General features: G+C 41.4%; 1 protein-coding gene across 2 annotated transcripts in view; it reads left to right on the forward strand.

The window, feature by feature from the left end:
- The first annotated feature begins 5,799 nt into the window (after positions 1–5,799).
- The window catches only part of NR1H4 (nuclear receptor subfamily 1 group H member 4), a 62,677-nt gene continuing 53,271 nt past the window's right edge, over positions 5,800–15,205 (forward strand). For both annotated transcript variants that reach the window (XM_032788521.1, XM_032788522.1), the window contains exon 1: positions 5,800–5,884. In XM_032788521.1, the coding sequence (XP_032644412.1) occupies positions 5,800–5,884 (85 nt within the window). The remainder of the gene's footprint in view (positions 5,885–15,205) is intronic.

The following is a 15,205-nucleotide window of genomic DNA, read 5'->3' on the forward strand; positions in this document are numbered from 1 at the left end:
GAGATTCTATGGAACATGTGGATTCACTTAAGATTTTTACTTGATTTGAATCTACATTTTCTTTCACATATAGTGCCACTCCCCCCCTCTGCACGATCTGTTCTGTCCTTCCAATATATTTTGTACCCCGGAATGATTGTGTCCCATTGATTGTCCTCGGTCCACCAGGTTTCTGTGATGCCTATTATATCAATATCCTCCTTTATCACATGGCACTCTAGTTAGCCCATCTTATTATTTAGACTTCTAGCATTTGTGTACAAGCACTTTAAAAACTTGTCCCTGTTTATTTGTCTGCTCTTTTCTGATGTGTCCAATTCTTTATGTGAATGTTTCTCGTCTGATCTGGCCCTTACATTATCCTCTTCCATCCTCTGCTCCTGACTATAACTCAGAGAATCTCTATCAATAGGCTCTCCTCTAAGAAAAGTCTCTGTCCGATCCACATGCTCCTCTGCAGCAGTCGGCCTTCCCCCATCTCCTAGTTTAAAAACTACTCTGCAACCTTTTTAATGTTAAGTGCTATCAGTCTGGTTCCACTTTGGTTTAGGTGGAGCACAACCTTCCTGTATAGGCTCCCTCTATCCCAAAAGTTTCCCCAATTCCTAATGAATCTAAACCCCTCCTCTCTACACCATTGTCTTATCCGCGCATTGAGACTTTGAAGCTCTGCCTGCCTACCTGGCCCTGCGTGTTGAACTGGGACCATTTCTGAGAATGCCACCATAGAGGTCCTGGATTTCAGTCTCTCCCCTAGCAGCCTAAATTTGGCCTCCAGTACCCTTCCCTATGTTCCTCCTACCCTTCCCTATGTCACTGGTACCTTCATGTACCACGACCACTGGCTCCTCCCTAGCACTGCACATAAGTGTATCCAGATGCCTCGAGAGATCCGCAACCTTCACACCAGGCAGGCAAGTCACCATACGGTTCTCTTGGTCATCACAAACCCAGCTATCTATGTTTCTAATGATCGAATCTCCCTTTACTAACACCTGCCTTTTCCTAGTGACTAGAGTTCCCTCCCCTGGAGAGGTAACCTCAGTGTGAGAGGATACCCTAACATCATCTGGAAGGAGGGTCTCAACTATGAGAAGGTTTCCCTCTTCTCCCATTGACTGCTCTGCTTCCCTGGGCCTTTTATCCTCCTCAACAGCTCAGCGGCTGTCTGATCAGAGGTGTCCCTGAAAGCCTCATCAACATACCTCTCTGCCTCCTTTAGCTCCTCCAGTTCTGCCACTCTGGCCTCCAAAGCCCATACATGGTCTCTGAAGACCAGGAGCTCCTTGCACGGAATGCAGACATATGCCAACCGCCCATAGGGCAGGTAATCATACATGCTGCACTCAGGGCAATAAACTAGATAGCCCTCACTCTGCTGCTGGGCTTCTGCCTGCATGGTCTCCTAGTTAATGAAAGGGTTTTGTTTAAATCAAGGAGTTTTGAATGTAGTTTAGCTTATAGTTTTAAGAAAAACAGCAAGGGGTCCTTGCCCCCTTCCTACTCCCCTTCCAAACTCCCTGTTCGCAAAGATCCCTGGTCACTTGCCCACTGCTTTATAAAGCCCTGGCCTGCTTGATAGCCCCTCCCATGACTAAGACTCAGCCAATTAACAGAGGCTTCTAGCTTTCAAACTTTCCTTTGAAGCTCACAGTTTCCAACTGCCAGCCATAGCATAAGGTCCTTCAAACAACCAACCAAGCAAACAGATAGACAAACACAAGCTCAGGTGTTCTCCAGGTGTTGGGAATCAGATACTGTTCAATATCTGATTATCTAAAAGAATTCTCTTTGTTTTTCCATTGTTTCTTCACTGCAAATATTTGTCATATGAAAAACTGGATAAAAAGTGGCAAAATTCATATCAGCTTGGATTTTTTTTAAAATTAACAAAGGTAGATGTAGATAGAATGTCTATTAAGAACAAGTATTCTAGCTTACAAATCCTGTCTGTGCTGTTTAATTCATTTTAGTAAGGCCTCCCCTTTCCTAGGTGGACATTGGTCTTCCATCCAATCTTTTTTCTTTCAAGCATCTTCCTTTTGCCCATAGTAATACATTTTTGTTCCATCTGCAGAAAGAATATCAGATAGTCATTTACTTTAGAGTTTATGCTAGGCTCATTTTGATGTAAAGAAAGTAGATGAAAGATATACATTTAATCATTTTGGTAACCTTCTACAAGAAGCTCTTGGAAATCATTTTGTTTTTGGGATAAGGAGCTTTGAATTGAGAGTGACTACTGATCACTGCTCATACAAAGCAACCAACTCTGGAAGGAGTGGTGATGCAACTTTAATGTTTGAGTTCTCAACGAAAAATCTTCTACAGTTTGTGAAAATACCTCTGCCAAAATGTCACATGTAGTAAGAAAGACAGTCCACAGGTGAAGATGACATCACTTGCCACACACCAGATGATAGCAGCAGTATGATGACTCTATATTTCTGTTCACTGCAGACAAGATTCCGTTAATCAGAACAAGTACCAGAGGGGTAGCCATGTTAGCCTGTATCCAGCAAAAAAGAACAACAAAATAAATGAAGGAGTCCGATAGCACCTTAAAGACTAATAGATTTATTTGGGCATAAGCTGTCATGGGTAAAAACTCCACTTCTTCAGATGCATGGAGTGAAAGTTACAGATGCAGGCATAAATACACTGGCACAAGAAGAGAAGGGAGTTACCTTACACGTGAAGAACCAGTGTTGAAAAGGCCAATTCAGTTAGGGTGGATGTGGTCTACACCCAATAATTGATGAGAAGGTGTCAATACCAAGAGAGGGAAAATTGCTTTTTTAGTGAGCTAGCCACTCACTGTGCATTTTTGAAGTTAACTGAACCAGCTTAAAATTGGAGTGCAGTGCACTGCACACCACGTATTGAATCCAAGGAGGGACTTAAAGCGAAGTATAAAGCTGTATTAAATGCAGGCCTTAAGAGTGGGGGTGGCTCTAGTAAAACATAACAGTAAAGCTGCATGTGGTAGAAAATGTCATGCCTAGATTTTTTAGAGCAATTTGATGAGCTGGTTGTGGAGTTCAGAGAATGGTCTACACCACTGAGTATATAAGAGAAATGTCAGACTATGTGGAGACCAAAAAATCACCATAAGCACTTGGTTATGTGGATCAGTATCCATCTCCTAAACTTTAAGACTAAACTGGTAGGAGAGGTGTAAACTGATGCACTCTCAGCATATTGAGAGGTGGCATTATAGCAAACGTCAATCAGATTACTTACTATGAACAAAAGACTGCTTAGGTATAAAAGTTTACAATGTGGCATAGTCAATTCACCGGCAGTGTTTCAGAGAATAATGGATCAGGTATTTCAGAGGTTAAACAGTGGTATTTGATATTTGCAAGACACATTGATAAACGGGTGAGACGCAAAGGAACATGAAAAAAGCCTCCACAAGGTCTGAAAAGATTGTAAAAACATAAATGTAGTACTAGAGTTTAAAAAATGTGCTTCTTCCGGAACCAACTTGTTTATTTTCAGCACAGGACAGATGCAGACAGCATACATATCTTATAAGTTAAGGTGCTAGCCATTGAAAGGGAAGCTGAATGCCAAAATGTTTCAAAGTTGAGGTCTTTTTTGGTGGTTGTTAATATTTGAATATGTATTGTAGTAGCACCAGGATCAGCCCTTTTGTGGTAGGCACTGCACAATCACATGGACAATCCCTGTCCTAAAGACCTGGCAGTGTGAATTATTCAATAGTAAACTATTATATTTATCACTGACAAGGAAATATGAAAAAAACTAAATATTTATAGCACCTAATTACCAGCTCAGTTGCAGGAAAGTTAGATGGGTGCTAAGCCCTTAGTCCTGCATATCTCCTGGGGACTGTTGAGTCAAGTTTGCAGAGGTGAAAAGGGGCTTCCACAGCTTTTCTCCAGGAGCAAGATGCAGAAAACCTCTCCAGATGCCCTGAGCAATGGCGTTTCGTGCCGCCCCAGAGCAGCAGCAACTATAGTAGAGAAGCTGCTGGAGGAGAAGATAGAAACACACTCGGGGTTCCTATAATTGGTGATTAGTAAGGGACCTTCAGGTTTGGGAACTTGAATGGGGTTCATGAGAGAGCTGCTAGTCTATAATTCCATGCTTCCCTGGATCATCTGTGAGGGAAACTATCCAATGGGTTGCCATCTTCTTGACAGTTCTAATTAGGAGTCATTAGGAGATATATTTTGGCAGCTCAGCCCATTTTATCCTTTCCTGGCTGTCAGAAGACCCTGCCCCTTCCACTGGGACGTGGGAGGGCCACTGTTTTCCCTGACAGCACCCCTCAGTGATACAGATTACAGTCAGGGAATAGAGTGGGGAGGGGCTTGGAGATGGTCATGCTGAGCAGGAAGGGATGGGTTCTCTACCCCCATTCCAAGATACTGAGAGGCTTCTGCAGCTGTGGGATCATGAGTCACTGCTGGCAATTGGTTTACATGTTTGCCACAGAAACATCGTCTGGTCAATGATAGAAGCACCATTTGACATTCCTGTGTAAACTGTTTATCTCTGAATGGACAATTTTTTTAAAGCCATCTTAATTAGAGGACCTGGGTTTAGGTTAGGAAAGAGCTTAATAGATCCCTATGAACCAATGTAAAAATAATTATACACTTATTGTACTTGTTTCTAGCATTAACTGCTTGCCAGTTGACTCAGCTCTGGGATTTCTTCATACACTGAGACTTTATTAGACTCTTCCACTGTGGGTATGGAAGCTTTCTATAGCCTTTATTGGTTTACAGATACTGGGTTCAATTTTTAAAAGCAACTAAGTGATTTAGGAGCCTAAGTCCAATGGAAAGTAAATTAGGTGCTTTTGAAAATGTTACTCATTGATTTCATTTACCTGATGCCTGAAACCCACAGTATAATTTCCAAGTGAAGGAATGTTTCATTTAATAAAAAAAACCTCTGAATACTGGGTCATAATAATAAAACAGAACAGGAAAGACAAAGCAAAAAATTCATTTTTTTCAGTATGTGCAATGAAAATTCAGCAGTTAGATTAATATTACATTTTAAATTGCTTGAATTAAGGAAGCACTTTTATAAAGGGGAGAACCATGCACACATACTAATAGTCTCCCTAGGCAATATGGTTGTTTTTTTTTTCATAGCTTTTCTCTCTGTTTAATTAAAAAGCTCTTTGTCTTTTAAATGGGGAGAGTGCATACTGATTGCTAAAGCACATTGTCTTCCTGCTTGAGTCATGATACTTTGTAATGAAAACTGTAATCCTGAATTTGTGAATAAAGGTGGGAGAAACTATGTTTGTTTTGAGAACTTTGTTATTTTTTTTTTCAAAATATGGAAAGGCCAAGCTTTTCAAGGACAGGAGCCTAAATTTAGGCTTTTATATCCATATTTAGGCACCTAAATAAGTGGCCAGATTTTCAAATGTGGTGAGCACACAACAGCTCCTATTGAAGCCCAATACTGGGTGTGCAGCACATTTAAAAATTCAGGCCACTTATTTAGGAAATTATGAAAGGATGTGACAGCATAATTTCCATCACCTTTGATAGAAAGCAGAATGATTACATATAAAATATACAACCACAAGGAAAAGACACAGCACTTTTTAAAAGGCTAAATTGTGCATTATACTTTTACATCAGGGTTTTTTATAGTAAATATTGAAACAAGCTTCAGAATTCTGGTCTGTAATATGTACACAAAAACAAATTATTATCTTGTTTTACTTATCCTTGTTTCTTTATCTTTCAGGGTTTCCTTTCAGCTTGTGCCCTGTCACATTGTTCTTCAATTGAAGACTAGATGGGATCTGAAATGAATCTAATAGGACATTCCCAGCTACCTGGTGCTGATGGATTTTCACTTCCTGAAGGTCCTAATCTATTTGGTAAGTCATCAAATTAGCTTGAAATGTATCTCCAGCAAATTATAGCTGAACCAATAGCCTAGAATCAAAATATTGAAGTCCTACAGTCAGTTACTATGGTCCATGGTGAGCAATCAGTTTTTATGCAGAACTCCCAATTTAAATGAATTGCAAAATAAGGCACAATATGTGTTGCTGTATGCCACAGTTTAACAAAGCTTGTAGTTTACTATTATAGCACTATTCTGCTGCCGTGATAAGTCATTCAGCAAGGATAGTCTATTATAGGTAGGCAGGAAATGGTCTTCAGGTTAGTCATTTATGTAAAGGTGAGCAGGTACAAAATATTTTTAGTCAATTTACAACTAAATTATACTATAAAATAGGTATATTGCCTTCTTATATACATTTATGAAAATAATTTAATTGTGTTAAAACCATTACTCTATTTTTATAGAGACCATTAAAATGGTGCTGTTACTTTAGTGCATAATAAAAAGTTATAATAAAGGTTGCAAAATTCTACATGGCTGAGACTCTACTGTATTTTTCCACTGTGATACATGAGCTTGTTAATGAATGAAGAATACTCTGTCAATATTTTATGAGTGCAGGGAAGCTATCTTCTATTATATGTGTGGCTGGGAAATAAGAAAATAATTAAGATAGCTTCCCTTTCTTCTACACCAATGTTGCCCTTCTTTTGAGTTGGAGCATATGTCTGGAGCCTTGCAAGTTGGCTTCCCAGTGGAGGAAAAAGTAGTGACAAGAATTCTGGGGGTACACTACATGTAACATGCTATATTTATACATATGCATCAGTCCTAAAATGCAATGGTCAAACAGCATGTAGGACAATCCCTTCTTCCAGGAATCTCAGCCCAACACCAACACCAGGGAGAAACTCTGCCACAAGAATTGCCTTATCTGAGCCCTAGGCAGAAAGCAAACTCTCTTGCTGTTCACACAACTTCCTCTCTCCCACAGCATCCACTCAGAACTTCGCATAACCCAAAACTAACCACATCACAGTATGTCTTCCAATGCCATGTCTACACTAGGAGTGTTTTGCTGGTGTAGGAATACCAATATACTGCACTGACAAAGTGCTTCTATTTTGGATACAGCTATACTGGCAAAACTGTACTTTGTACCAGTATAGTAAAACCACCCCTCACAAGCAAAACAAGCTATACTGGTACAAGCACAGCTTTTCCTGTATAGCTTCATCTACACTAGAGGCTTCTGCCAGCAGCATTATGTCAGTCAAAGAGCACATCCCTGATTGATGTAGCTCTGCCAGCAGAAGTCTGTAGTTTGGACCTGGCCTAAGAGTCAAAACTTGCTCACATGCTAAGGAAAAAATTCTTGGAGGATTATGTGTAACCACATCACGTGATGACTCCTGCACTGACAACTGCAAAGGGCCATCTTGGTGATCTGATCCATTTGCTGTATTAATTATTATTATTGTTATTTATTCGGATTACATTTATTGCTTATGTAAGGGGACTGTTATCCCCTTACTAACATTCAGTGGGGGTGTTTTGGTTGCTAGCTCCCAGCACTAAAAGAGGAGGGATCGATAGCAAATCAGGACCCTGAGAATGACAGTCCCCAGGAACAAAGGCGAGAGGCCAACGCTCCAGGTCAGCCTGATTGACAGGGTGGGCAGGCTAATCAAAGAGACAGAAGGCCAGGGTGGGTCCTATCCTCCGTGTGAGCTGAAATTGCCTGGGTCAGACAGAGTGGGGCCGAGCTAAGGTGAGAGTAGGGGCCCAAGCCAAGCTGCTGGGAGTAGAGCTGCAGCCCAAAAAGCCAGAGCACAGCCCAAAGAGAGCAGACCTGCCCTGGAAGCAGAGCTGCAGCAACCAGAGCCAGAGGGGCCAGACAAGCAGCCCAGGAAGCAGGTGAGAGCTCAGAGAGATTCACAGAAGCAGCCTGCAGAGCAGACCTGCCCTGGGAGCAAAACTGTAGCAACTGGAGCCAGAGAGGCCAGAGAAGCAGCCCAGGGAGCTGAAGGCAGAGCAGCAGGAGCAACAGTGCTGAGGCAGATTGGAGCTGGAGCTGGGGCTGGAGCAGTCCGGAGCTGAGTGTGGTGAGCAGCGAGGGAGACCCTGGGCAGTGGGCCCAGCACAAGGAGACGCCTCAGCCCAGAGGCTCTGCCAGCCAAACTTGGAGGGGGATCATAACCCTGACAGAGCAGGGGTGACACTGGGGAGATGGGTCCTGCCACCCAGAGCCTGAGAGAGTGTGGCCACCACCAGAGCAACTGTCTGACCTGCAGCACATCCAGGGCCTGAGAAGGAGGCCTGGGACCTACAAGGAACAGACTGTGAAGTGCTCTGATGTCCAGAGACACTGTTTGTGATGGTCCCTGCCACAGAGCGGAGTGATGTGTTTTCCTTTAACCTTTCCCATTTTTCCTTATTCTTTTTTAAAATTAATTGTCATTTAAATAACTTGTATTTTCTTTAAATTGTACGATGTGATCAGTGGATCAGGGAGGTGCGCAGTGCAAGGAGAGTATCCTGGAGTGGGGACACCCTAGCCCCTGTCCTGGGTGACCACAGCAGGGTTGGGGGTTGAGCCCCCTGGGAATCCTGGGCCCAGCCTTGTTGGGGTTACGAGGACTCTGCCAGACAGGAGAGTGGAAGGGGAGTCCTCAAGGGCAGGGAGGCCTCTGGGTAAAGAGAGTGGGAGCGAGGACTCAGATCCTTTCACTAGCCCACTTCACCGGGGTAGTGCAGAAGCCAGGAAAGTTCCCCACAATAGCGGGACCATTCCCCCGCTTACACTTAGAAGATGCAGACTAGGTAAGGGCTCCATTGCTGTATTCATTGTATCGTCCCTGCCCTGGAGAGCTTGCAGTTGAAGATCCAGGTACTGCAGTTTGCTGCATGCAGAGAGATTGCTATGCCTGTGTGGAGACCCACTGAAGTTAGTGGGACTCTGTGCAAGCACAGAAGTCTGCCTGTGCACAAAGAAATGCAGGATTGGAGTCTACACAGACAAGACTGACAAAGGTGGGATTAAGGTTATTGTTACTGTCCCTGTTGTATAACTGGGAAACTGAGGGACCGAGAGAGTGACTTGCCCAAAGTCACACAGAAAGTCTGTGGAAGGGCCAGGAGATGAACCCAGATCTGCTAAGGGGCAGTGCAGAGCCTTAACAAAACTATTTTCTCTCTTTATGAATCTTCCTGTTCACTACGGAATTTTGCATCTAAATATTTTTTGAAGGAAAATTTACTTTCCATAAAACTGAAAATTTCTCTGGGAAAATTTGAATTTGCTGATTTTTTCCCCATTTTTAATCCCGGAAAATCAAAATGAAATATTTAATGTGAGGCTAAGGATTGATCTAAATTGAAATATTTCAAGGACGTTGTAGTTTGGGTGCTTTGTTCCTGAATACTCCCCTACGGGCCAGGCTCCCTGTTTGGACCACATCTTAAGATCACACAAGATTGTATTAATCATTTCTCTTTCCCATGTCAGTTTGTTAACAGTTAGCGTAGACCTGGATCCCTTGTGGCTAAAATGGAATGTTAATGAGCAGATGTTTAGGTTGGGAGCCACCATGAAACAAACTAAACCTATGAATGCTTAAACTTTAAAGGGATTTTTTTCCCCCCTTGACTTTGGAGCACTGTCCTGTGCTGGCAGAAATATATTTTAGGATATTCAGTACCCTGCAGTTTTAAAAACAGCAATAAGTAGCCATAATTTTAGATGTATTTGTCTATTTGTTAAATCCCATGGTCACAGGCTAAAATCTATGAAAAAAAGGGTAGCAAAGAGTCCTGTGGCACCTTATAAACTAACAGACATATTGGAGCATGAGCTTTCGTGGGTAATACCCACTTCATCAGATTTATGGTGACATTCAAAAAAGGGTGACATTCAAATTTTGGGGTCAAATTCTGGATTCATTTTCACCAGTAAAAGTCCAGAGTAATTTTGTTGATTTTGATTGAATTAATCCAGATTTTCACTTGTGGGAGAATAGAATTTGGCCTCAAAAGTCCACTATGTTGTTAGTTCAGTGATATTTTCTGGAAAAGAGATTAAGGCTGGACAATTCCAGTATACAAAGAAGTATGTTGATTTAAAACATGTTCTCTTCAACAAGAGGTTGACCTCCTGATGCTGAAATTGTCAGTTCTTGGGGCAAGGCTTGTACAATCCATAGGACATGCAAGAGACAATAAATAATATGACATAGTGGCCAGAAACTGGCACAGGGTGTTAAGAGACCTGGGTTCTAGGGTTCTGCTACTGGCCTGCTGAGTGACCTTGGACAAGTCACTTCATCGCTCAGTGGCTCGGTTTCTCCATTGTACAATGGGATAATGATCCTTACCTCCTTTGTAAGGTGCGGTGAGAGTGAAGTATTATGTGAGTGCAGTGCCTAGCAAAATGGAACCTTGATCTAAGTTGGGGTATTTCTGTAATAGAAATAATTAATGTATAATGGAATTGAATTAGGCCTCAAATTAGGAATTTCACCTATGCCCAACTTTCAGCTGTCCCTCTTCTAGAGGGATGTCACTCAATTTAGTCCCAAAGCTACTATGTTTCTCTTAAATTTGGCATCCCCAAACTTTTATTGTTGAAAATTATTTGCGCTAGAAATACAGAATCATGAAACCAAGATATGAGAGTGTTATTTATACTAAGGATATGACTCTGACTGCTTTTTAAATTTTGTGCATGAATACTTCTTTGTGTCCCTCAATTTGGTCTTTGTGACACATTGTTTTAGATTTGTGCCTTGGCAGATGGAGACTTATACACAAAAGGTGGTTACAGGGGAATTTTATATTTAAAAGGCACTTGGAACAATTACATTTCTCATGCGATGCCTCACATATTATGGCTTTGATATAACAGGAGGAGCTGTTAAGTCTGTCAAAACTGATTTCTCTACAAAACATCCTCTACCCCTCAAAAATCTAAACACATTTTTCTTTTATGTTTTTTTTTTCCAAGTATTGAGTTTGCTTTGTAGTTCATTCAGGCTAGAGCTACCTGGAAGGCATTGTTAGAACGATGATTGTATGTCTAAAAGTCCCTTTGAATGTACAGTTCTGAGTATTGGGATCTAGTTGTTTAGTAAGGTTATGTTGTAATTGTGGATGTTTAAACTGTGAAGCTGGTCACCATGGTAATCCTAAGGTAGCTCTCAAGATTTATCAGCACTCAAGATTTATAGTTGCAAGAAGTTCAGTGTGTCCTTCAGGATAAACGATTTCACTTTTGGTGGGTGGAGACTGCAAATTGCTGTTTTAACAATATATTTCTTGGATAATGTATCTATTGTAGTTAATGTTTATGTAGTCTCTCACTTTTTAACTGAGATTTTGTTTGTGGAGTTATGAACTCCTGAAAAGAGGTGCTCCCTTTGGAAATCACAAAGTGACCTAAATCAGAGCAGTGCATATGAGAGCCACTAAAATGTAGACATTTCTTTATTATTGTGTCTTCTATAACTGGAAAACAAGTTCCATTTATCTACCTTGTCATTCCGATTGTTTAGAAACAAACCAGATGTCTAATAATCTGCATGGCAAGCATCTCTTGTTTGAAGAACTCAGCAAACAAATACATTGAACTACCCATCTATACCACATTATTTGTAAGGAGAATGGGGACCTCCTATGGAGAGAAAGTTCCTCTTCTTTCCTTATTCACCCACTGCTATGACAACTATTCCAGAGAAGGGAAAGGGGCCTGTCCCTGAGCAGGGGCTCCGGAGGTCCATGGGATTTCCCAGGTGACCACCTCTATGAAAGGTAGAAACAGCGGGCATCTAGAATTTCCTTGTCCTGCAGGAAGGGGTAATGGGAATAAGTCATAAAAGAGCAGAGAACCAGGAAATAGAGGGCAGTCAACTAGCCAGTGCCTAGAAGGAGCCTGCTGCTGGAACACACATACTTTCAAGATAGCACTTATTTCCTTATAAAAACATATGAATTTGGATGTAGCTACAGTTGGGTTTTTTATGTGGCAACATTTTGGGATACCCCACAAGGGGTCAACTACACCTCTTTTGAGTCTGATGATGGTAAAAAAAAATTGGTTGATACTATTAGTAACTACAGTTGGGTTCATCATCCATACTGATTGCACCACTCGAGCACACTTGTGTGCAGTAGAGCTGATTGAGAAATTTCCAAATTCAAAACATTTAAAAAAAAAATAGTCAATTTTTTTCTCAAAAATGCTTGTGAAAAATGTGTCCCTTTTTTTGGCCAGCTCTTCTGTTTCCTATGTTTTGTTTTCTGTCCTCTTTACCCTTTTTCCTAATTTTTATTGATAAGTAGAAATGATAGAGAAAAGGAAATGCCTTTCAAACTGGAGTTAAAACTGAAATGAATAGAATTAGGTTACTAGCCTTTTCTCTCCCTCCTTCTTTCCCTATTTAAATAGGTTTATTTTCTCCTCACTGGCCAAATGCTACTTCTTTTACTTACCCAACAAAGTCCCATTGAATTGAATGGGACCAACTGTGTACAGGAACTGGGATACGGCCCAGTATCATACCTTGAGCCTATTGAAAAGTGATACAACACAACCAGCCAAACCAGGTTTTCAAACACTTCTAACTTACAGGTGAAATCCTGGCTCTAGTGAAGTCAATGGGAGTTTTGCTAATTACTTCTATGGGGCCAGGATTTCACCCTATATCTCTAGGGCCTAATGCTTACTCATATTGAGTAATACCTTTCTTCTGGAGTACTTGTATTGGAATCATGGTAATTGAAATCATGAGGTTATTAGGTTTACTTGAGGAGTAAAGTACTATTCTACATGAGTAAGGGTTGGCCGAGTCAAATGATTTCTTGGCTGTTTCATATCAGTGTAAATATCACTTGGAAATAACAAGGAAATTCAGTTAATTATCAACTATTTATCATGAATTAGTAAATAGACAACAAAAAGAGAATAGCTGTGTGGGCTTGACAGCATGAAACCATTTTTTAGTGAATTCAAAACAAAACAAAATCACATTTCAAAATATTTTTTTCAATTTTTGTAGCTATTTCCATCACCAATATTTCCCAAATGTTCCTCCAGTGATAGCAATGTGCGACAGCTAATAAATAAGCTATTAAGTTAGTGTATTTTAAAGATTGTCATTTTTCAGTGGAAGTCCAGTCATAGGATGTAGAGGTCCATTGCTAAATTGCAGTTGATAATAGATTTAATTTGGTTTATAAAATTATCCCATCTTAACACTGTTCTAATAATTGGGCCTACAAATTTACCCTAACTGTGAGTTCAGTGGTAAAAAGTGAGTGTAAGTTCATAAGATGTCACAATAATCTGTACCAATGTTGATGGGAAAAGGTATGAAAGGGAGATAAACTGAATTAGTACAAACAAAGAGACCTGCTGATATAATTCAAGGATTGTGTTAAGATCATGCTTGAGAAACAAGAAAAGTGTAGAACCAGAGATCAAAATTGGTGTGTCAGAAACTAGGCCCAATTGGTGGACAAAATAATGAGAGGATGGGCTATTTTACCCATCACTCTCCTTTGTGGCCCTTAAAGAAAGAGACTTTGGGGGGAAATGACTACTAGATTGAGTTTTGCCATCATGGCTGACTAGGGCTGCCAGGCATCCACTTTTCAACCAGAACACCCGGTTGAAGAGACCCCGGCAGCTCTGGTCAGCACTGCTGACCAGGCCATTAAAAGTCTGATCGGCGGTGCAGCTGGGATAAGGAGGCTCCCTGCCTGCTGTGGCTCCATGCAGCTCCTGGAAGCGGCCAGCATATTCCTGTGGCCTCAGGTCTCAGAGTGGCTGAAGAGACACATTCTGTGTTTGTGTTTCTCCAGAAGAGAGGGTGCAACTGAGAGTTAACATCAGAGACAGAAGCTGCATTTTCTATCTTTGCTGTACTTTTCTTTCTCCTTTGTATATGTTTGTCTTCTTTTGTCTTCTAGAAAATGAGATTGGACTTTAAAAACAGCCAGCAATGCTGACAGCTCCAGCCCATCTCAGCTAACTTCTTCACTCTCCCCTACCCCCACCCCCAAAGGACGGTTGTTACCATCTTCAATACCATCTAAGAGACTGTCAAACAAGGTTTTTTTCCTTCTAATAACTGTCTCCAGCTAAAGAGAAAGGGAACAAGGGATGCTATTAAAATGAAAGCCATTTTTAATACTTTACTTTTCAAATGCTATAACTGTTTTCCCTTCCTTTCTGCATCTTTAATAAAAAGATGGGGGATAAAAGGATTATTAATGATGCTTTTGCCATGGTGTTAAGTAGGCTGAGGTTTCTATGTTGCACAGTGACTGGGTTATGGTAATACCTGTGGCCATATATTCCATCTAAATTAATACAACAGGACATAGCCACCAAATATATGTGAAACCCCCTTGAACCCAACATTTTCTTCAACAGTTATCCCTTGCCCTTTCTACAAGAGACAAGTCTTTAGACATGAGACAATGTCATTTTTCAGTATTGTGATGGGGCAAGGCCAGATGGCTACAGTAAAGTACTGAGGAACAGGTGTGTTAGCCCGAGGCTAAACAAATCCCTGGTACCATGGTAACCAAATGGCAGTTGCTCCAGGTTAATCAAGACACGTGGGGCCAATTAAGATCCTTCTAGAAGGCAATGGAGATAGCTAGATTGATTGGGACACCTGAAGCCAATCAAGGGCTGGCTGGAACTAGTTAAAAGCCTCCCAGTTAGTCAATGAGGTGCAGGTGCCAGGAGCTATAGGAGGGAGTTGTGCTGTTGGAGGAACAAAGCCATATCAGGTATAAGGAAGGAGACCCTCAGATAACGGTGAAGGAGATATTGAGTGGGGGCTGCTGTGGGGAAGTGGCCCAGGGAATTGTACATGTCCTATTTCCAAAAAGTCAGCTACCATAGCTGCTAATTTTAGGGTCCCTGAGCTGGAGCCTGGAGTAGAGGGTGGGTCCAGGCCCGGGCTCCTGCCTCCCCTCCCTGATTAATCACTGAGACTGGGAGACAACAGAGACTGTGCAAGGGAGGGTTGCTTCTCCTCACCTCCATTGTTGGCTTATGATGAAAATGGCTCAGTAAGCTGTGAGAGAAGGGCTACGTGGAGGGTCACAGTGAGCCTCTGAGGCTGGCAAAAGCCACCAAGAAATGCAGGACCCACGGAGTCAAGGACAGAACTTTGTCACAGTATGAACTGCATGCCTAACTTCTTACAGATAGATATAGGTGCACAAAATCTGGTATTAGGATATCAGATGGGTTGCAATGCTTTGAATATACAGCCCATTACAGCTTTCTTTTGGAACTTCTTGTATAGGTTTTGTTAATCTGCATGACATTAAGACT

Source organism: Chelonoidis abingdonii, chromosome 1, assembly GCF_003597395.2.
Source record: "Chelonoidis abingdonii isolate Lonesome George chromosome 1, CheloAbing_2.0, whole genome shotgun sequence".
Classification (NCBI taxonomy): domain Eukaryota; kingdom Metazoa; phylum Chordata; order Testudines; family Testudinidae; genus Chelonoidis; species Chelonoidis abingdonii.